The 21,282-nt window shown below is 40.4% G+C and overlaps 2 protein-coding genes across 2 annotated transcripts; one reads left to right on the forward strand and one right to left on the reverse strand.

Annotated features, from left to right (window-relative positions):
* Window positions 1-1,705: 1,705 nt before the first annotated feature.
* On the forward strand, window positions 1,706-7,612 carry LOC134677121 (cuticle protein 1-like). The gene is made up of 2 exons (XM_063535578.1): window positions 1,706-1,838; window positions 7,400-7,612. The coding sequence occupies exons 1-2, from the start codon at window positions 1,764-1,766 to the stop codon at window positions 7,595-7,597; spliced, it is 273 nt and encodes a 90-aa protein (XP_063391648.1). The 5' UTR covers window positions 1,706-1,763; the 3' UTR covers window positions 7,598-7,612.
* Window positions 7,613-13,306: 5,694 nt separating this feature from the next.
* On the reverse strand, window positions 13,307-18,593 carry LOC134676831 (cuticle protein 1-like). Its single transcript, XM_063535211.1, has 3 exons — window positions 18,477-18,593; window positions 13,950-14,194; window positions 13,307-13,430 (listed from the first exon to the last, which is right to left on the reverse strand). The coding sequence occupies exons 1-3, from the start codon at window positions 18,489-18,491 to the stop codon at window positions 13,349-13,351; spliced, it is 342 nt and encodes a 113-aa protein (XP_063391281.1). The 5' UTR covers window positions 18,492-18,593; the 3' UTR covers window positions 13,307-13,348.
* Window positions 18,594-21,282: the final 2,689 nt, after the last annotated feature.

The following is a 21,282-nucleotide window of genomic DNA, read 5'->3' on the forward strand; positions in this document are numbered from 1 at the left end:
CGAAATGGTTCCGCCTCAGCAGAATGCTAGCCCCAAATTCAGCGCTGGTCTTCCGGCGAGACCATTTGTCATAGTCATAGTCATAGTATTTTATTCATAAACAATACAGGATTGTGTTTGTAAATACATCTTACACATACACTTAAAAGTAAACAAAAACAAGTAAATCAACACTTGAGACTAAACAATATCATACATGACTTCTTATTCCTACACAAACTTCTTCATCATAAAGTTGACTCGCCTAGCTTATTATCCCTGGTCACTTTCAATACCCCTCGATTCAGATCCCGTGCTCCCAGGACTTTCGCCCTTCAAATCTACAAAAATAATACATCTTTTTATAACCCAATCGTTAGAATGTGTCGTCAGTACAATGATTTAGTTTCACAATATAGAGACATCGATATTTTCAACTCACGGCTAGCAGTTTTCAAGAGGCAAGTCATTAGTGTTCTTGGCCACCATACTACACAACAACAATAGTAAGCAATTTAACATGTTACGATCATTTATGTAATTTAAAAATTTAGTATGTTTTAAGATATTTTGTGTTTTTTTTTTATAATTTTAGGATAGTTTTTGCTCGTTGTTACTTATTGTTCTTGCTGTGCTCACTAATTTTGGATGGCATTTTTATACAAAGCCTACCACTTTTATTGTAATCATGCATTGAATGTCGTCTGTATAGTGTGCCTTATGAATAAAATAAAAATAAAAAATATCGAACACTTCATCTACAGTAGGTATAAAAACATTCTCAATAAAAACAGTTTTAATTTGTGTTTAAAGGAAATTATCTTTATTCGATTAGCACTGACAAAATATTAAAAATTTACATAAATTACTAAAAGACATAAACAGGAATATAAAACTAAAACTAACTACAATTAAAATAACTAAAACTAAAAATTAAAAATACCTATCAAAATTAATTATCAAAATTATTAATTTGGCGTCAAGACACTTGGTTCGTGGGACAGAGGCGCACATATGCTCCTTAAGGCGCTTGGGAAGCAACGGGTGAACGCTGAAACGCGAACGAGCTGAGCAGCCGGCCTAGCCAAGGTTACAATCGCTATCGCTTCGACAACGAAAACCATTATGTCTCTCTATCACACTTCCATATTAGTGCGACAGTGACAGTTGCGTTTCGATCGCTACGGAGCGTAAGCGATCGGCATCTTGGCTACGCGGCCTGAGCGCGGGAACGCTGCTTGCGTGTTGGGCACCCTCCCGGGGGCACCAAATTTAGCTAGGTATTTTTAATTTTAATAATAGTTAAATTTAGTTTTATATTCCTGTTTATGCCTTGTAGTGATTTATATTAATAAATGAATAAATCATTCTCAGCCCTTATTCCCATTCCATTAAATAAGTTTGCTCATCTGATGGGGAAAGCAGAGCCGCTCAACTGCGATATCTGCGGCTCCGTCGAAGATGTACAGCACTTCTTAATGGAATGTGTCCGGACTCGAGACAAGAGGGCGCAATTATTTGAAGCTGGGAGCTGTAAAGAAATTGGTGTTGGGGTTTTTCAGTCGATTTTGGCGGAACCCCTGTCTAAAACTGCAAAATTAGTGTACCATTTTTTGGATAATAGTATAAAATTTATTGAAACTCATATAATGTAGAGGCCCAACGGAGCCGACATGTCCCGTTTGATAAAGGTTCCTTTTAAAATAAGTAGATAAAAAAAAGCCCTTATTCCAGTGGGTTAACGTTCCGCGCTGACCTATTTCCGCATGCGCGGGAGCGTATAAATGCGCGCGCGCCGCTGGACGCGCTATCAGTCTCACGAGTACCGTCGAGAGGATAGCACCATGTTCGCCAAACTTGTGAGTACTATATTTATAACCTATTTATATCTAGAACAGGACATAGACTTGATTCATCCCTTTGATAATTTTTTTCTACATGTTTTGCCGGTTCTTTGCCTAGTCGATAGAGTCAAACCGTAAAAAGTCTGCAGCGATTTTGATACCCCACGCAGTGCAAGTGTCATTTTAAACGTCAAACTTCTATGAAATTATGACGTATAAATAACACTTACATTGCGCGGGCTATCAAATCCGCTGCAGACTTTTATTGGTGCGACAGTAACCCTGCCTACAAAGCAGGAGGTTTTGGGTTATATTCCATTCCACTATTTTATTCATTAAGATAAGATAAGATAAGATAATTTTATTGTCAAAGCTGTGTCGGTCTTATAATGACATTAATAAGATTCTGACTTTTGTCAAATGTCATTATTGCCGCACATTTTAAAAAAAAATGTCAAAAGCACTGCCAATGATTAATACAATATGTTTCTTTTTATTGTCGATTGTTGGAAATAACTTTTGTTTGATAATTTATTTTTTATCTTTTGTTCTAATTAAAAAAATATTACCGTTAGAACATTTCTGAGATTAGTAATCCTACGTGGGATTTCAGGGTTCGTCCAATGGTTATAAAGTCACCCTGTATATATTACAGAAGTCTATTGGCTTACCATTTTAATTTTTTTGTGTAATTATTATTTATTTTTTGTATTTATTGTTTTTCTTTTATTATTTGTGTGTATAGATGGTCAAGCAAATCTTGTAGAAAAAGGCGCGAAATTCAAATTTTCTATGAGCTGATATCGCTTCGCGCCTACATTTTTCAAATTTGCCGCCTTTTTCTACTGACAAAATCTGTTTGACCAGCTATATATCATATATTTTAGTTCCCGAGTTATCAAGACTTAAATACAGTAAAATTTCGTTTACAAATTACACCAAATTACAAAATCTGAAGAAAAAACCGGTTCCCTACTTTTTAGCATTTGTTGTTATAGTGGCAACAGAAATACATCATCTGTGAAAATTTCAATTGTCTAGGTATCACGGTTCGTGAGATACAGCCTGGTGACGGACGGACGGACGGACGGACGGACGGACAGCAGAGTCTTAGTAATAGGGTCCCGTTTTACTCTTTGGGTACGGAACCCTACAAACGACCAAAAAGTTTCAATAAAACCAACATCATCAATTAATAACTGACATTAATGACTTAATAAGTACATCAATTATTAACGTAATCATAACACGTAATTAATAATTAAGATGTTACGCTCATTACAATTCACATCACACCTACATGCTATCACAATAGCATACCAAGCATTCGCTATGACCAGCTTAACTCTGACCGTGAGCTCCGTAACAATATGAGTGTGTAATACCACACTCATATTGTTATACTACCCTCAACTGGCTTAAGGAGCCATTTGAGGGTAGATTTTGTTTATGTTTATTTAGATAATATGTTTATAAGTATATTTATGTGTTTTTATCTTTCATATTCTCATAATAAATCCTTATCCAAAGACTAAAGATTAAATAAATGAAGGGCAATATGAGTGATGGGAGGTCAAATGTAAATAGTTTTGCCTTAAGCGATGCGCTTGATTATTCTATTAGAATAGCATAGGTACCTAGCTGTCAATGTCACAATAAACCTTGCACCCACTATGAATAACTTGTGTGGATCCTTGGTCAAACAATGGGTAGCGGCCTGATTCGAACTTTAAGATACGTCAATTAATAGATCTAGAAACGATACGATTAGATATGTCAGTGTCAAATGTGACGTTTCTTCAAACAAAAGCTGTCAAGTCTGACAATGACACATCTAATCCATATCGTTTCTATATCTATTAATTGACGCATCTTAAAGTTCGAATCGGGTAGTTAGTCGCTATGATTCACGTTAGACCTGGCCGGGGCCGGGCCGGAGCTTCAGGCGCTTCGTTTTCTATGGAAGCACCACGTGACCACCGATCAGTCGTCGCCCGTCATAGAAATAGTTATTTGTTTTACAAGGGGGCAAAGTTGTTGTTTAACCGCTCGTGCTAATGTTGATACCCGAGCAAGCGAAAGATTCCAAAATTGAACCACGAGCGTAGCGAGTGGTTCGAGAATGGAATCTTGAGCGTTGTGAGGGTTTCAAAGCACGAGGGTTAAACAAAATTTGCCCCCGAGTGAAACACAAAATTTTTCACCACACCAACCCGAGGCAAATATTAAATGTAAAATATCAAACAATCAAATAAAATCAAATCCAAATCAATGTAATTAAATATTTATCATCCATAATCATCATTTAAAAGCCAATTCTACCAGCCAACATAAGAAAACAACTCAAATTTTACATTTGATTACTTTGCCTCACATGTGAATAAAATGCAACTTTGCTACCAGTTCTTGAAGTGCAAAATAAGCCTTTCCGAGCTGGTGTGGTGAAAATGACATTATCCGACGCCTCAAAAGTAATAGGGTTGCAGTTTTCATGCGCAAAAAACTAATACTTATGTTAAAATACCTACTACAATTTAATGTCATCTACAACATTTAAGGCCTGTGCACACCGGCTGCGTGTGCGTAACGTGCACATGCGCGTGCGGCGTTGTAGCATACAGATCCTTATGAGATACGGCACACCGCTTGCGTGACGTGTGCGTGTGCGGCTCCAACATTTTAGCGCACGCACACGCGCACGTGACGCACACGTAAGCCGGTGTGGCTCGGCCTTTATGATCTTCGCGGTGTTGTTTAGGGGTTGTCAGTCTTCTTTATATGTACTAGACTCAAAGGGTCTACCGCGAACCACGTTCGACGAGTTGCCTCTATCGCACTTGTAAATTCGTACGTAAGTGTGACAGGGAGGCGGCAACACGTCGAACGTGGTTCGCGGTAGGCCCTCAAGGTGGCCACTGACGAGCCTTCCAACAGTCCAAATAGCGTGGCTGCAATTCAAAATCTGTCCGTCAATGTCAAAAACGTACAATGTTTAATATTAGGATGCCATTCATTTGGATGAATCCATTGTAACGGCATCCATTTGGAAGGCTCGTCAGTGGCCTGAGGGTCTACCGCGAAAACCGAAATTCGCAAATTGCGGGGATCTTTCTCTTTTACTCCAATGAAGGCGTAATAAAAGTGACAGAGAAAAATGCCCGCAATTTGCGAACTTCAATGTTCGCGGTTATAGGCCTGCTTCAGACACAACACAATAAAAACAGTAGTGCAACAATCGCAGCTGTCATCAATGATTGACACATCATTTCGATTGTAACTGACACACACCGATTGTCCAAATTGCGTTGCCCAAGAGCTCACGCGCCATTACTTACTCGCGCGCAATATGGTAATCGCTGAAATCCTTAATGGGCTTACATTGCAAGTGGGTATGGAGCTGTGTAAAAAAGTGTTTTGTTAATTTTACATTAAGGATTACAACGTTTTAATTATTGGGTGAATCAACTTTTTCTTGTCACTAGTTGCCATGGTTACGCTCTCCTCGGTCACTCTTAAAATACTAGTTATTTCGTATTTAAATGAACCAAACTTTTTTTTGGTAGTTATAAAGCCTTTCCATAATAGGACATCTACTAATAAGCACGTTTGTAGAACATGGTACAGCAGCTCTTCTAAGAAACTATTCTACTATTGTCTCCTGGCTGATGGGACAGAATAACAACAAGAAATAGTTGATCGACCCTATTATTACAGTACATATGGTGCTATTGTACCGCCGTAGGGCTGCATTAAGGACAATACGTGCTTATGTCAATTTCAAGTGCCATAAATGTACCGTGAAACGTTGCACAATACACGTGCGAAAAGGTAACTCGCAACTCGTGTCGATTTAAAACACTTCCTTCGATCGTGTTTCAATTTATCGCCACGCGTTGCGTATTTTCTACTTTTCGCACTGTATCGTTATGTACCTACTATAGCTTGCCGATGGATGGATAGAGTTTGTTTTAGCTGACTTGAATAAACAGAGGGAGTGTCATTATTAAACTCATTCATAACTAGAAAATTGACATTAATGATATACTTATTGAACTTAGGTACGTTGTTAATCTTTTCTTTCTATATTTTTCTACAGTTCTCTGCTTAATGCACTAAAGTTCGTTTTTTTTAGCATTAGAAATAAGGTAAACAATCTTGAAATGTCTTTTAATTTAAAAACACATTTTAAAAATAAGTTGCAAATATGTAACAATTATGAATCTAATACGATCATTTATATTCTTCTGCTTTCATAAGTCACTGATTTTTAAAAAGCGTTTTTCAGTTAAAAGACATGTCAAGATCGCTTACCTTCTTTCATGTTCATTCTAATGCTAAAAAAAAGGAACTATAGACAAAGCCCATTAAACATAGGCAGATGCAGGGTGAATGGCTACTCTATTACTATGGCTATATTTATGTACTATCACACTCCGCGATTGTTGGTCCATTTAGGGTCCTAGCTAAATTGGTTGTTCAATACTTACGCTATAGAATTTCCAATTTAGCAAGAACCCTAACTGGCATAACAATCCCGTGTGGTGACTGTACATACAAAGAAAGTTGTTAAACAGAGCCAGGTATTCCGGGGGCCAAACATACCAGTGAGGGTGATTCATTAAACATCTACTCAAGTGTTATTGATATCGATAGCCAGGTTTGAAAGTATAATAACAAATGTGATTCATCCTTGCTTGATTCATCTCCATCCTAGGTTTATAAATTATAGATGGTCAAGCAAATCTTGTCAGTAGAAAAGGCGCAAAATTCAAATCTTCTACGAGACGATATCCCTTCGCGCCTGCAATTTTCAAATTTGCCGCCTTTTTCTACTGACAAGATCTCATTGACCAACTTTAAATGGGCTTTTATAGATTTTCCTTTTATTTATTTGCAAATTTAAAATATATGTATTTATTTTCAAAGCGAAACCTTTATGTACCTAAACCAGGAATATATTATGCTGAAGCGATTGACATCAAAATCTTTGATTTGTTAAGATTTAGTTAGTGGAAACTGTTTTCTCTCGAAATGAAAATTGTATGAAAAAAGTATCTATTGTCAGTAGCTCTTCTTCCGTCAACTCAAATAAGAAATCATTAATTATTTTAAAGTTACTTATTAATAATACTTAACGTCATCTTACGTCATAATTTTGTCATCGACTTAATATACATTACTGAGCCCCCTTGTCATTACTGCAGTTTTGAAATCGGAACCTTCTTGTATTCCATTTTAATTATAAATTCGATTTGGATAACCCCTTACCGCATACAGTACCATATATGGCGGATATAATATTCAACTCTATTGACAGCTATTGAAGTTCAAATTTGAACAAATATTTTTATTACATGCAATAAGGGGTTAAATCCTTTACAAAGGCCTCAGGGACTCAGGAGGAAACATACAGGTAGGAAGTTTCACTTGTCTTTGCACTTTTTAAACGTCAAACCGAGTTGCACCCAACACACCGGGGTATGTTAATAAAGTTCTTTAACCTACATTGGGACACATGTTCACAAACTGATTTCATTTAAATAAAATAAAAAGAATCTATTTTTTTTTTATTCCAGATGATCATCTGCGCCGTCGTCGCGGCAGCCCTCGCGCAGGCGAGGGAGTACCCGGCCGGCGTGCACCCAGCAGTCTGCCCCAACTACCCCTACTGTGCCCCTGACGCGCTAGCCAGGCACACCCCGGACGGCATCCCCATCCCCCAGTGGAGCTACCCTTACGCTGCCCCTGTGGCTGCCGCTCCAGTTGCTGAGTAAGTATCTCTCTACTACCCCTACTGTGCCCCTGATGCGCTAGCCAGGCACACCCCGGACGGCATCCCCATCCCCCAGTGGAGCTACCCTTACGCTGCCCCTGTGGCTACCGCTCCAGTTGCTGAGTAAGTATCTCTCTACTATCTACTGTGCCCCTGACGCGCTAGCCAGGCACACCCCGGACGGTATCCCCATCCCCCAGTGGAGCTACCCTTACGCTGCCCCTGTGGCTGCCGCGCCAGTTGCTGAGTAAGTATCTCTCTACTATCTACTGTGCCCCTGACGCGCTAGCCAGGCACACCCCGGACGGCATCCCCATCCCCCAGTGGAGCTACCCTTACGCTGCCCCTGTGGCTGCCGCTCCAGTTGCTGAGTAAGTATCTCTCTACTATCTACTGTGCCCCTGACGCGCTAGCCAGGCACACCCCGGACGGTATCCCCATCCCCCAGTGGAGCTACCCTTACGCTGCCCCTGTGGCTGCCGCGCCAGTTGCTGAGTAAGTATCTCTCTACTATCTACTGTGCCCCTGACGCGCTAGCCAGGCACACCCCGGACGGCATCCCCATCCCCCAGTGGAGCTACCCTTACGCCGCCCCCGTGGCTGCCGCGCCAGTTGCTGAGTAAGTATCTCTCTACTATCTACTGTGCCCCTGACGCGCTAGCCAGGCACACCCCGGACGGCATCCCCATCCCCCAGTGGAGCTACCCTTACGCTGCCCCTGTGGCTGCCGCTCCAGTTGCTGAGTAAGTATCTCTCTACAACCCCTACTGTGCCCCTGACGCGCTAGCCAGGCACACCCCGGACGGCATCCCCATCCCCCAGTGGAGCTACCCTTACGCTGCCCCTGTGGCTGCCGCGCCAGTTGCTGAGTAAGTATCTCTCTACTACCTACTGTGCCCCTGACGCGCTAGCCAGGCACACCCCGGACGGCATCCCCATCCCTCAGTGGAGCTACCCTTACGCTGCCCCTGTGGCTGCCGCGCCAGCTGCTGAGTAAGTATCTCTCTACTACCTACTGCGCCCCTGACGCGCTAGCCAGGCACACCCCGGACGGCATCCCCATCCCCCAGTGGAGCTACCCTTACGCTGCCCCTGTGGCTGCCGCGCCAGTTGCTGAGTAAGTATCTCTCTACTACCTACTGTGCCCCTGACGCGCTAGCCAGGCACACTCCGGATGGCATACCTACCGTTTGAACCCACGATTTTTGAACACGACACATATGAAAGGTTAATTTTATTAATTTATTTTGTTTCTTAGGCTAGGTATATATATGAATATAAAAGTAAAATGCAAAAACACATAGTAATTAAAAAAAAATATATAAAAAACATTAAGGTTAATTTTATTATTAATAATATATCTTTATTTATCCTTTCAGGCAAGGAGGTGCCCGTTACCCCGCCAGCTTCAACCCAGCCCTCTGTCCCAACTACCCCTACTGCTGGTGATTCTACTGTGACGTTTGGCGCCTAACCGGACCATAGATAAAACTTAAACATTCCTGAACGCAGCTGTCAACTTTTTCTTAAAGTGACTTTTTAATTTTCTTACCAGCCAGTTCGGATTGTTTTTTTTTAATTGTACTGAAAATACACTGCCATATTTTGATGTAAAAATGTAAATAGCAAAGCATTTGGTTTTTATAGAAAATGTGTAAAAAATGTAAATAAAAAATTTAAATTTACTTGTTCGTTTGTTTCTAAATGTTCCTAACCCCTAGTGTATGGCTGACTAAGGTAAACGGCCCCAAGTTCGTGTTAGTACGTTATTTCGTTAGTTTTTTTTCTGGCGCAAATAATAAGGAATTCAAATATCTTTTATTCAAATTATACATATGAAAAAAATCTGTATTATTTAATCTCTTCAATAAAATGATAACCAATATTTTAGTGATTAAACTAAGAGTAATACGACGGTCGAAACTGTTAGACGGCCGCGAATAGCTGTGTTGTATGCGTGCACTTTTTTTAGGCGTAAGGTGCGCGCTCTCACTTGTTAAACTTATAGGAAGGAAAAGCTAAACCCATTCGAATAAAAGTTTTTGGGAGTGTTTCTGTGGGTTCCTTAGTAATTGATTTGATAAGAAAAAAGATTGAATATATGCATAGAAATAACTTAAAATTGCAATAAATCGACTCACGAAATAGCGGTCATTTTATCTTACGTGTGTCTCCTATTTCGTGCCACTAACGAATCAAGGATTTTCTAGATACATTTTGAGTGCTTGTTTTTAAATATAACAACAAAGATAATTAAAAAAATAAATTAGAAAACAATTAATGTATTTCATGAAGTTTCGTATGAGCGAAATTCGGTATATGTTTTTTTCACTAGAATTCTCATAAAACGAGTTTGAATGTGACCCGAGTTAAAAAATTTAAGGTATGTTCCACGTATTCTCATATTAACTACTAGCACAATTTTATTTATTATTGAAATTTGATTTATTTTTGTGTATGTTTATTTTTAACATATAAGATAGTAAATTATTTTTTGTAAATAATTATTATTTTTAATTATTTTTTATTTTTTTAATTCTATATTTTTATTTTTTATTAAAAAAAAAAAAATTAAATTGTTTGACTTTTAATCAAGTATTAAAGTACCCATATGGTTTATCTAAGTCTTAATTCAACCATTAAAGTCGACGAGTACAAAAAACTTTAAGCTAGCTCTCAATATAACCTTTTTTTTATTATTATTTTTAATTTGACCTTACAATTATTCGTAAGTAGGTAAGACCGTTAAATATTTAAAATGATTATCAGCAAATTATCAATTTATCACCAATTACTCTAAGAAAACTTTATGCCGAAACAGGGGACACGAATTCACGAATTTAGGAGCTGACCTAAATTTGTATCACGAAATGGGAGCCAAATAAGAGGTTCACGAAAAAATTCATATAAAAAAAAGTTTCAACTAAAACCCTACAGTTTATACATTAAATTATTAACAAAGAACTAATATATCATATTCAAAAGCTTTCAAGGTAATGATATGCTTAGTAATATTAAAAAAAAATACACAAACTCTCATCTCACTCTCAAGAGCCTTAACCTGCCGAAACAGGGGCCCTTTACCTTACGCCTTTGCGTTAAGTCTCATTTTGTAGGTATGTGATTTTGAACAGCGCGCCAAGCGGAACGTTTTGGAAACTCAAAATCCCTTAATAATGAATTAACGCAAAACCCACCGTACGTCACATCACGATATCGAATAAAATTTGACTACTTCACGGCTACCATCAATTTGGCATTGACAGAAACGCTATCGTGAACGTAATTTAGTTTCGATAAGTAATTTACCGTTTATAGTTCGTAGGTTCGTAACTGAGCCCGAGCTAATCCTATTGTCTATTGTTAAGTAAAACCGCTCGTGCCACGTGCCACCACCACCTGCATAAAAACCTGCGTACTTCGGTTTCTGAGTGCCGGCGAGTCGAACACTACAGAAGCAGTCTAAAATGTGTCATCGAGATGCGTAACAAAGGCGCGTTATCGGAGAGCGCAACTACACTGGTTTTTTGAGCGTTGGACTAGCCTGCGCTCAGGTGCCAAATAGAATAAGGATGACCCTTTTTTGCAGGTAAGTAGCACGTGCGGTTTTACTTAACAATAGACCATAGGATTAGCCGCCGGGCTCAGTTACGAATCTACGAACTATACTCGTACTAATTAAATAATAATTCTTGCTCTTTTATTTAGTATTAGTTAGAAAGGGACAGTATCGTTTGGAGTGGAGTGAAGTTAGGCACACTGATCGTATCGGTAATAATAATAACAGGATCGCTCTGAGACTTTAATTGAATCATCACTTTAATCTGGGTATGTCATTCTTAGAGTACCTCACGGCGCGATTCGGGAAATAAATTAGAGATTCACTAGATATGAAATAGTAAAGATCTGTGACGTTCCACGGCAAAAGGTACCTTATGACGGGTGACGATTACGTCGCATAGCGCCGCAATAATTTTATTGTTATTAATAACACACGGAGAAATATACACGGCGGCCATTATTGGTATAGACAAGCAACCATAGAGAAAGAAAACATAAGGGAGTGTACATACACCGCACTAAGTACATGAAATGACCCAGTGTGGCCAGTTTTCTGGCCTTACTAGTGGATATAGTGAGTCTGCCTGTGAAGCCGATGGTCCTGGGTTCGAATCCCGGTAAGGGCATTCATTTGTGTGATAAGCTTGATAAGCACAGGTATTTGTTCCTGAACCATGGTTGTTTTCTATATATTTAAGTATTTATATATGTATTATTATATACGAGTATATCGTAGAGTATCGTAGAGTAGAAGGTACCCGAGCGCGAGGAAGGTCGCCCATGAGGTGGACGGACCAAATAAAGGCAGCAATGGACGGCCCCTTGCACGAATGCGCTAAACGCGCAGCCGTCAGGGAGGAGTGGAGGCGAGCCGTCAAACGTGTCACAAAGGGAGACTTCCAATGATGACCACGACCGCTCTGTCAAGAGTGACCCGATCAAGAAGAAGAGATATATATCGTCGTCTGACTACCTACCCATAACACCAGCCTCCTTGGGCTCACCGTGGGATTAGTCAATCTGTGTTAGTGTCCTATAATATTTATTTCTTTTATTTAATGACCCTAGCTTACTGAAATATCCCTTGTTTGCCGAAAAGACATTTCATATTACCGTACATTTCACCTTAATATGTAAAGTCTACAAGTATAAATAATAAGATTTCTGCTCGAGAATTCTCGAGGCGAGAAATCTCGAGAAATTTGTCCTGCGTATAAGTCGAGACGGGGAAAAAACTCAATGCCTCGAGAACTCGTGAAATAAATCTGTAGAGATAAGTAAAAAGAAAACATACGTGATACGTATATATCCTTGGTCAAGCAAATCTTGTCAGTAGAAAAAGGCGGCTAATTTAAAAAATGTAGGTGCGAAGAGTTATCGTCCTATAGAAAATTAAAATTTCGCGCCTTTTTCTACTGACAAAATTTGCATAATACATAATACGTGAGGTGCCTATAGTGTATTTCTTTAGCTAGTTAAATAAATGTAAATGATTTAACCATACCACAGTGAATAAATTAAAAACAAAAATAGTTTGTATATCAATTTATTTCTTCATGGCAAATATCCGCAACTTTTTAACTGAATTTGTTGGTTTATTTTTCCTATGTTCCTCACTACAGATTAGAATTAGACCAAGAAAATTCTGCAGTGATTATGATAGCCGACGCAGTGCAAGTGTTATTTATACGTCATAATTTGATAGAAGTTTGACGTTTAAATTAACACCTGCACTGCGTGGACTATCAAAATAGCTGCAGACTTTTCTTGGTCTAACTTTACCTTTGTTTAAACTTTTTATTGCATTCACTATGATTGCAAACTTTGACAACCAATGCACGGTGCAAAACTTTAAAATATTGTATGAATGTCACAAATTATTTAAAGTCAGACCGTAAAAAGTTTGCAGCGATTTTGCTAGCCCACGCAGTGCAAGTGTCATTTTAAACGTCAAACTCCTATGAAACTATGACGTATTGCATAACACTTACAGTGCGTGGGCTATCAAATCCGCTGCAGACTTTGTTTGGTGCGACTATACTTATCAACCTCCCATTCGAAACACCTAATGTTCGAGTATTTATTGAGACATTATTTGTTACTAACTGGCTAACTGCAATGTGACATTCATTACAACCCAAGTAAAAAAATTAAAATTGATTTCAGTAAGGGCTAAAAAGTCACAGTAGAATTACGCGCAGTACGGGTAGTTGGGGCACGAAGCGGGGTCGACGTCGGCGGGGTACAGCGGAGCGGTGGGCAGGGCGGCGGGTCTGTGAACAACGTCAAATGCCAGTGATAATCAGTGAATGTGTTTTATATGTATGTATTTACCGTAGAAAATGGCTCCTCTACACGATGGGCCAGCGCCGGCCACTCCAAGGGACGCATTTATGCGTTAGAGGGAGCAAGTGATATTGCTATCTCATTCTACCGCATGGCTGCGTCCCTTGGAGTGGCCGGCGCTGGCCCATCGTGTAGACGAGCCATTATATGTATTTACCGTAGAAAACATTTTCCATCATTAAAACTACTCGCATGCAAAATATACGCAAGTATAACGAATTAGCACTGATTAGCACGCTATTATTTCGCGAATTAGCAAAGTAACGTTCTTGTCTAAAAAGCTTTATATGTGACATTATCTATGAAAAGGGACCTTATTGTCGATGGCGCTTACGCCATTATTAACGATGCTGCGATATAGACACAATGCCGCGCGACGCTGTGCGGCGTAAGCGCCATCTTTCGCGCTCTCTTTTCTTAGATAATGCCCCATATTTTTTACTTACTCTTCAGTAATAGGAGCGGCGACAGGAACAGGAATTGGAGCTGGAATTGGAGCTGCAATAGGATAAGGGGCAGCGTACACCATCCGGGCGTACGGGAACCCGTACCCAGGGAAGGGGAGGGTCTGCGGGGCGTAGCGGGCGAGGAGCTCCATGTCACAGTTCGGGTAGTTCGGGCAGAGGGCCGGGTTGATGCCCGGGGGGTACTCGATGCCTGCAGCCACGGCGGCGACGGCGCAGACTAGCAACTAGAAAAATTATTAAAATATATTACCGAAAAATATTATAGGGCAATTTTACACAGATCGAGCGATAAGGCTTGTGTTGTGGGTACTTGATGGCGATGTAAAATGGCCCACTCATTATCAATCAATCAATCAATCAATCTTTGGGTAATATGGCTCCATCGATACTGTCGATGATTTCGCCAACGTCAAAGTGGATCCCACGTGGGATCGAATTAATATTATTTGTAATAAATAGACTTTAGCCAGTGTACGGTATAAAACTATCAAATTATGGCCTCTAGGGCTCTAGCCAGCCACGGTTAGAGGTAGAAATACCAAATGCTCGTAGAGCACGACGTTGTTCGGTATTTGGGTTATGAGCTCTTGTAAGGTGATAGCTGGACTTTAAGTACAAGGACCGTCGTGGGCTACCCGGCGTTGACGCCAGAATGGTGGATAAACGCGTTTCATGATTATTTTTTCATTATCTGCACACTTCCACATTAATTTACTGCATAACACGCTATCAATATTACACTTTAAACAACATTAATGAGCAAAAACAAAGAAATGAATCACGAGGCGATGTTACCAATATGGCGGTCGACGAATAATCTCGGCCCACTCATTAACAGTCCGCCGGACGGTATCGGCCTGTCAGTTGTTCGGAGCTGTCAAAATTTTGTTCTAACTGACAGGCAGATACCGTCCGGCGGACTGTTAATCAGTGGGCCCCTAAGTATTTAAAAGAATAGTTATATTAATTGTGTCAGGAACAATTATTTGTGATAAACACACAAGTAAATGCCCCTACCAGGATTCGAACCGAGAACCAGTGCGATAGGGATTGCAATCCGGACTGGTTTTGAATCCGGCCGGATACGGTCGGATTTTGGCCTCAATCCGGCGGATCCGGCCGGATCCGGCCGGATTGGTATTGCGGATAAAAAATTCATCAAGTCACGTATTTTATCATGTTTTTAGCGTTATATGCGAAGTTAAGGATATTTTTTAATGGATTAATAAAACGGGTGTCTTAACAGGAGACCTAGGCTCTCCGAAACATGTCGCGCGAGTGACTAAAAACAAGTGAGTCTAAACCGTAAATTATTCAATGTTAGTATGTCTCACAACAGTTTAATTCGATGATGGCTGTTTTAAGTTTCAAAAATCAACGTTTTCATTACTTAACCACAAACAAAATCTTCTTTTTTAACCGACTTCCAAATCCCAAAGGAGGAGGTTATCAATTCGGTTGTATGTTTTTTTTTTTTTTTATATATATATATTTTTTTTCATGTTTGTTACTCCATATCTCCGTCATTACTGGACCGATTTTGAAAATTTTTTTTTTGATTGTATGTATATGCATACAGATTGGTCCCGTTTTTGTCAAAATCCAGTTCTGATGATGGGATCTATGAGGAATCGACGGAACTCCTCAAATCTTAAAGGCATACATATGGTGATTTTTGTGTTTTTATCAACAAGTCAAGCATATACATTCAAAAATGTGACATTTGATGAAGTGGAACTGCTGATGATGATCAGAACGGAACTCTTCAACGACGCATAGTTCACCTTTGGCGATTTGTCCTCTTCGTTATGTTTGTTAAGCAAGTTAAGTTTTTAAGCCACAATTTTATCAAGCTTGAGTTCTGATGATGGGATCCATGAGAAATCGAGGGAACTCTTCAAATTTTAAAGGCATGCGTATAGAGATTTTTGTATTTTCATCAGAAAATCAAGCATTTTCATTAAAAACTGTCGCATTTGATGAAGTGGAACTGCTGATGATGATCAGAACGGAACTCTTCAACGACGCATAGTTTACGTTTGGCGATTTGTCCTCTTCGTTATGTTTGTTAAGCAAGTTTAGTTTTTAAGCCACATTTCTGTCAAGCTCGAGTTCTGATGATGGGATCCATAAGGAATCGAGGGAACTCCTCAAATCTTAAAGGCATACGTATAGAATTTTTTGTATTTTCATCATAAAATCAAGCATTTACATTAAAAACTGTCGCATTTGATGAAGTGGAACTGCTGATGATGATCAGAACAGAACTCTTCAACGACGCATAGTACATGTTTGGTGATTTCGAATTTCGATTTTGACTTGGACTGGGACCCGGACTCATACCCGGATCCGGTTCGGACCCGGACTCGGACTCGGACTCGGACTCGGACCCGGACTCGGACTCGGACCCGGACCCGGACCCGGACCCGGACTCGGACCGGGACTCGGACCCGGACTCTCACTCAGAGACCCGGACCTTGACCCGGAAAACCACTATGATACCTAAACTAAATAAACCACTATGATTACCTACCATAAAATGTGGGTATGATGATGCCAAACCCCTCCCGCTCCAGCTCCCGTACACCGCACCGCATGCGCCGTTAAGTGGGTTAGGTTAGGTTTGAACTGCGATCCTCACAGAACCGAACAAAAGTGGGTTAGGTTTGGTTAGAACTGCGAGTCTTACAGAAACGAAATGCTACTAGAAAAGTGGGTTTGATTAGGTTCGAACTGCGATCCTCACAGAATCGAACAAAAGTGGGTTAGGTTTGGTTAGAACTGCGAGTCTTACAGAAACGAAATGCTACTAGAAAAGTGGGTTTGATTAGGTTCGAACTGCGATCCTCACAGAACCGAACTGCTATCAGAGAAGTGGGTTAGGTTAGAACTACGACCCTTACGGAAACGAAATGCTACTAGAAAGTACTGGTTTTACCTCCTTTTCTACATAGTGCACCATCTACCATAATCTTTCACCGGGTCCCATAGAAGTCGGTTTTTTTTTCTTAAAAATTATCTCTTAAAATATCTATAGCCCAACCCACATTTCCAACAAAAAGGTGCTCTCAATTCAACCATTTTAGTTTTAGCAAACAAAATCAATAAACGTGTATACCTATACAAGTACATTTAGTAGCATAATAATAACAAAATAACATATAAATAATAATAATATGACTAATCTCTGCAACCCTGACCACCGGTAGCTTGGGCCTTGCCCCGCTGCTGGCGGCACCCTAGGTTAGGTTTTTTATAATGTGTTTATATGTATTTTTTATTGTTTTGTAAGTGTTTTTATATTTTACTTTTATATACATATTATAAAAACCTAGTCTAAGAAAAATGATAAATAAAAATATAATAATACATAAATATTATAGGACATTTTTACACAAACTGACTAAGCCCCACGGTAAGCTCAAGAAAGCTTGTGTTGTTGGTACTCAGACAACGATATATAATATACAAATACTTAAAATTAAATACATAGAAAGCAACCATGACTCAGGAAAAAATATCTGTGCTCATCACACAAATAATTGTCCTTACCGGGATTCGAAAACCCAGGATCGCGGCTCCACAGGCAGGATCACTACCCACTGGCTAGGTCAGACCGGTCGTCAAAAGTCAACATATATTTCTCTATTTAATTTTATAAATATTTATTCATTATATTTTAAATGCAGGTAACACTTATTATAAGTACAAAAAAAAACGAAAGAACATGTACATTAAATTACAATGTAACAACACAATAAATTGAATATAAACCAATCCAGTACTTACGGTGCACGGAAATCTCACGGCACATATTTCGTCGGCTAGAAGACTGGCGTCAACTAACAAACAAGTTGTTGTGTTGCTGTTTGCGAGCGAGAAAATTCGAATACTGGCGAGAACTTTTAAATTTTAGCAGTGTTTTAAGCTGTTATTTTATATTTTAGCGCTTTATTTCACTTTACCGGATCCGGGACCGGATCCGGTGAATTTTGCCGGATCCGGTATCATGAAAAATGTGCCGGATCCGGCCGGATTACCGGATCCGCCGGACCGGATTGCAATCCCTACAGTGCGACTAATATAATAATAAAATGGAACTAAAAACATTCCATACTAAATTGTTGCCATGTTAAAGCATTTTACGTCAAAAATGTGACAGATACCTACGTAGGAAGTGGCGCCCTCAATAATTTGCTACAATTTCTTGTCGGACTATAGGCTAGTACCGTCATGTCATATTAGTTTCTACTCTATACATCAGAAGTATCACAACCCAGATTTGAACCCACGATTTTTGACTACCGTGCATCATCATCATCTTCCTCGCGTTATCGTGGAAATCGAAGTTCGCAAATTGCGGGGATTTTTCTCTGTCACTCTAATTACGCCTCCGTTGGAGTAAAAGAGAAAGATCCCCGCAATTTGCGAATTTCGGTTTTCGCGGTAGCCGCTCTGGGTTCTGCTTCGCAACTACCACACATATGAAAGGTAAATAGATCTCACCACTTTAGCGAACATTTTTAGTTATCTCCTCAACAGCTGATGCGAGACTGATGCTCTATTAGTCCCAACTCAAACTATTTATACTAATATCTCCAAATAACAAACCAAAACTAATTAATTACACACAAGTTCAGAATCATAGTGAACCGTAGTTGTACTAAAACAAGGCTTTTTTTTATAATTAGTGAGTTTGGTTGTCATCTGATAATATACAAAAGGCTCTATAAAAGTAATTACATTTCTTTAAAACTCCGGTTTATTCTTAATGATATGTTAATTACATTATGCCAATTAATTTAGTAGTTACTCTCAAATTGCTTCTAATTTAAATATTTTATTTGTGGTATTAAACCTGTCTTATTAAATTATATACATAATAAAAAAAATTAAAAAATTAAAATAAAATTAGAGATAAAATTGCTTAACGACATAGCGAAAGACCCGACAAATTACAGATGTAGTGCTTAATAAAGTTCTTACATACATAACATACATACACAATGTATAGTTGGTCAAGCAGATCTTGTCAGTAGAAAAAAGCGGCAAATTTGAAAAATGTAGGCGCGAAGGGATACTTTTTCGTCTCATAGGAAATTTGAATTTCGCGCCTTTTTCTACTGACAGGATTTGCTTGACCATCTATAAGTATTATTGTTAGTATCATTGGTGTTGAGATATATGTATTCTTAATCTCATAATTATATCACTTTTAACGAAACTATATACTGTAGTTAAGACCATATTTCCTATAGATATAGGTATTATAATGATTTGGAAGCTCAAGAATAATGAGATACGACATTATTACGCAAATAAAAAAACAACTAGTAAAGACAAAAATGTAGTAGCCGCAAATGATGTAATTAATATAATTAATAAAAAACCTGCTTGTCAAAAATTTGCTATCAATTAGGAGTACAAAGTAAGGAGTAGAACTATTATTTGAACATCATCAGCAATATAAATAGCTAATCAATAATTGCAAAAGTATCAGTTTCACTCCAGCAGTCGAGAAAACTACTAGCACCATGTTCACCAAAGTGGTAAGCTCATCTACATAGACAATACTTACAAGTATTTGTTTAGATCCCATGCCCCAATGACCTTCGATCTGAATCCCTTAGTTTTCTAATGTTTTTTGTAGCTTATCATTATTAACAACAACGGCTTTAAGCAATATAGTATCGTATTTACTTCACTGTTTATTGTCTTCGAGATATATTATTTGGCATCAAAACTGTACCAAGACTGTAATTGTAAACTGTAATTTTAGACCAAGAAACTGGTTTTCTGGCCATAACTTTTGTGTTAATTAGATTATAAAATTAAACCCCTAGACAATTTTAGAGACGTTAAAGACGAACCCGAATATGTAGAATTGTAGATTTGGTATATGTTAGATCTTTCACAGCAACCCAGATACGAAGAAAGTGTTTTTTAGACAATGTTTAAAAAATCATAAAAAAATAAGTACTCATTTCTTATCTTCTTTCCCATGATACTTTAATGAAATTTCCTGGAACTTTTACATCTTCTTTAACTTGCACATCTATAGGTGACAACAAGTCTAATGAGCATTAATATATCACGTTTACCTTAATCTAACCTATATCTACAGTTGCTCGTCTGCGCCATCGCCGCCGTGGCCCTTGCCAACGACTTCCCCCACGGCATCCACCCCGCCATCTGCCCGAACTACCCGCTCTGCGACGCCCAGGTGCTCGCGCGCTATACGCCGGACGGCATGCCCATCCCGGACTGGGAGCTGCCGCTTGCCCGTTCCGCGGCTGCGGCCATGCCCGCTATTGAGTAAGTAACCCAATCAATAGACCGCCATTTGCCCGAACTACCCGCTCTGCGACGCCCAGGTGCTCGCCCGCTATACGCCCAACGGCATGCCCATCCCGGACTGGGAGCTGCCGCTTGCCCGTTCCGCGGCTGCGGCGATGCCCGCTATTGAGTAAGTAACCCAATCAATAGACCGCCATCTGCCCGAACTACCCGCTCTGCGACGCCCAGGTGCTCGCCCGCTACACGCTGGACGGCATGCCCATCCCGGACTGGGAGCTGCCGCTTGCCCGCTCGGCGGCTGCGGCTATGCCCGCTATTGAGTAAGTAACCCAATCAATAGACCGCCATCTGCCCGAACTACCCGCTCTGCGACGCCCAGGTGCTCGCGCGCTACACGCCGGACGGCATGCCCATCCCGGACTGGGAGCTGCCGCTTGCCCGTTCCGCGGCTGCGGCCATGCCCGCTATTGAGTAAGTAACCCAATCAATAGACCGCCATCTGCCCGAACTACCCGCTCTGCGACGCCCAGGTGCTCGCACGCTACACGCCGGGCGGCATGCCCATCCCGGACTGGGAGCTGCCGCTTGCCCGTTCGGCGGCTGCGGCTATGCCCGCTATTGAGTAAGTAACCCAATCAAAAGACCGCCATCTGCCCGAACTACCCGCTCTGCGACGCCCAGGTGCTCGCCCGCTATACGCCGGACGGCATGCCCATCCCGGACTGGGAGCTGCCGCTTGCCCGCTCGGCGGCTGCGGCTATGCCCGCTATTGAGTAAGTAACCCAATCAATAGACCGCCATCTGCCCGAACTACGCGCTCTGCGACGCCCAGGTACTCGCGCGCTATACGCCGGACGGCATGCCCATCCCGGACTGGGAGCTGCCGCTTGCCCGCTCGGCGGCTGCGGCTATGCCCGCTATTGAGTAAGTAACCCAATCAATAGACCGCCATCTGCCCGAACTACCCGCTCTGCCACGCCCAGGTGCTCGCGCGCTACACGCTGGACGGTATGCC

This window comes from Cydia fagiglandana, chromosome 25 (genome assembly GCF_963556715.1).
Source record: "Cydia fagiglandana chromosome 25, ilCydFagi1.1, whole genome shotgun sequence".
NCBI classification, from domain to species: domain Eukaryota; kingdom Metazoa; phylum Arthropoda; class Insecta; order Lepidoptera; family Tortricidae; genus Cydia; species Cydia fagiglandana.

Bases quoted from the DNA above. Each gene is read 5' to 3' on its own strand.
- LOC134677121 (XM_063535578.1), top strand. From the start codon at position 1,764: ATGCGCGCGCGCCGCTGGACGCGCTATCAGTCTCACGAGTACCGTCGA. The intron at 1,839-7,399 runs GTGAGTACTATA...TTTTTATTCCAG, and splicing joins GCACCATGTTCGCCAAACTT to ATGATCATCTGCGCCGTCGT.
- LOC134676831 (XM_063535211.1), bottom strand. The intron at 13,431-13,949 runs GTAAGTAAAAAA...CGTTGTTCACAG, and splicing joins GCCGCTCCTATTACTGAAGA to ACCCGCCGCCCTGCCCACCG.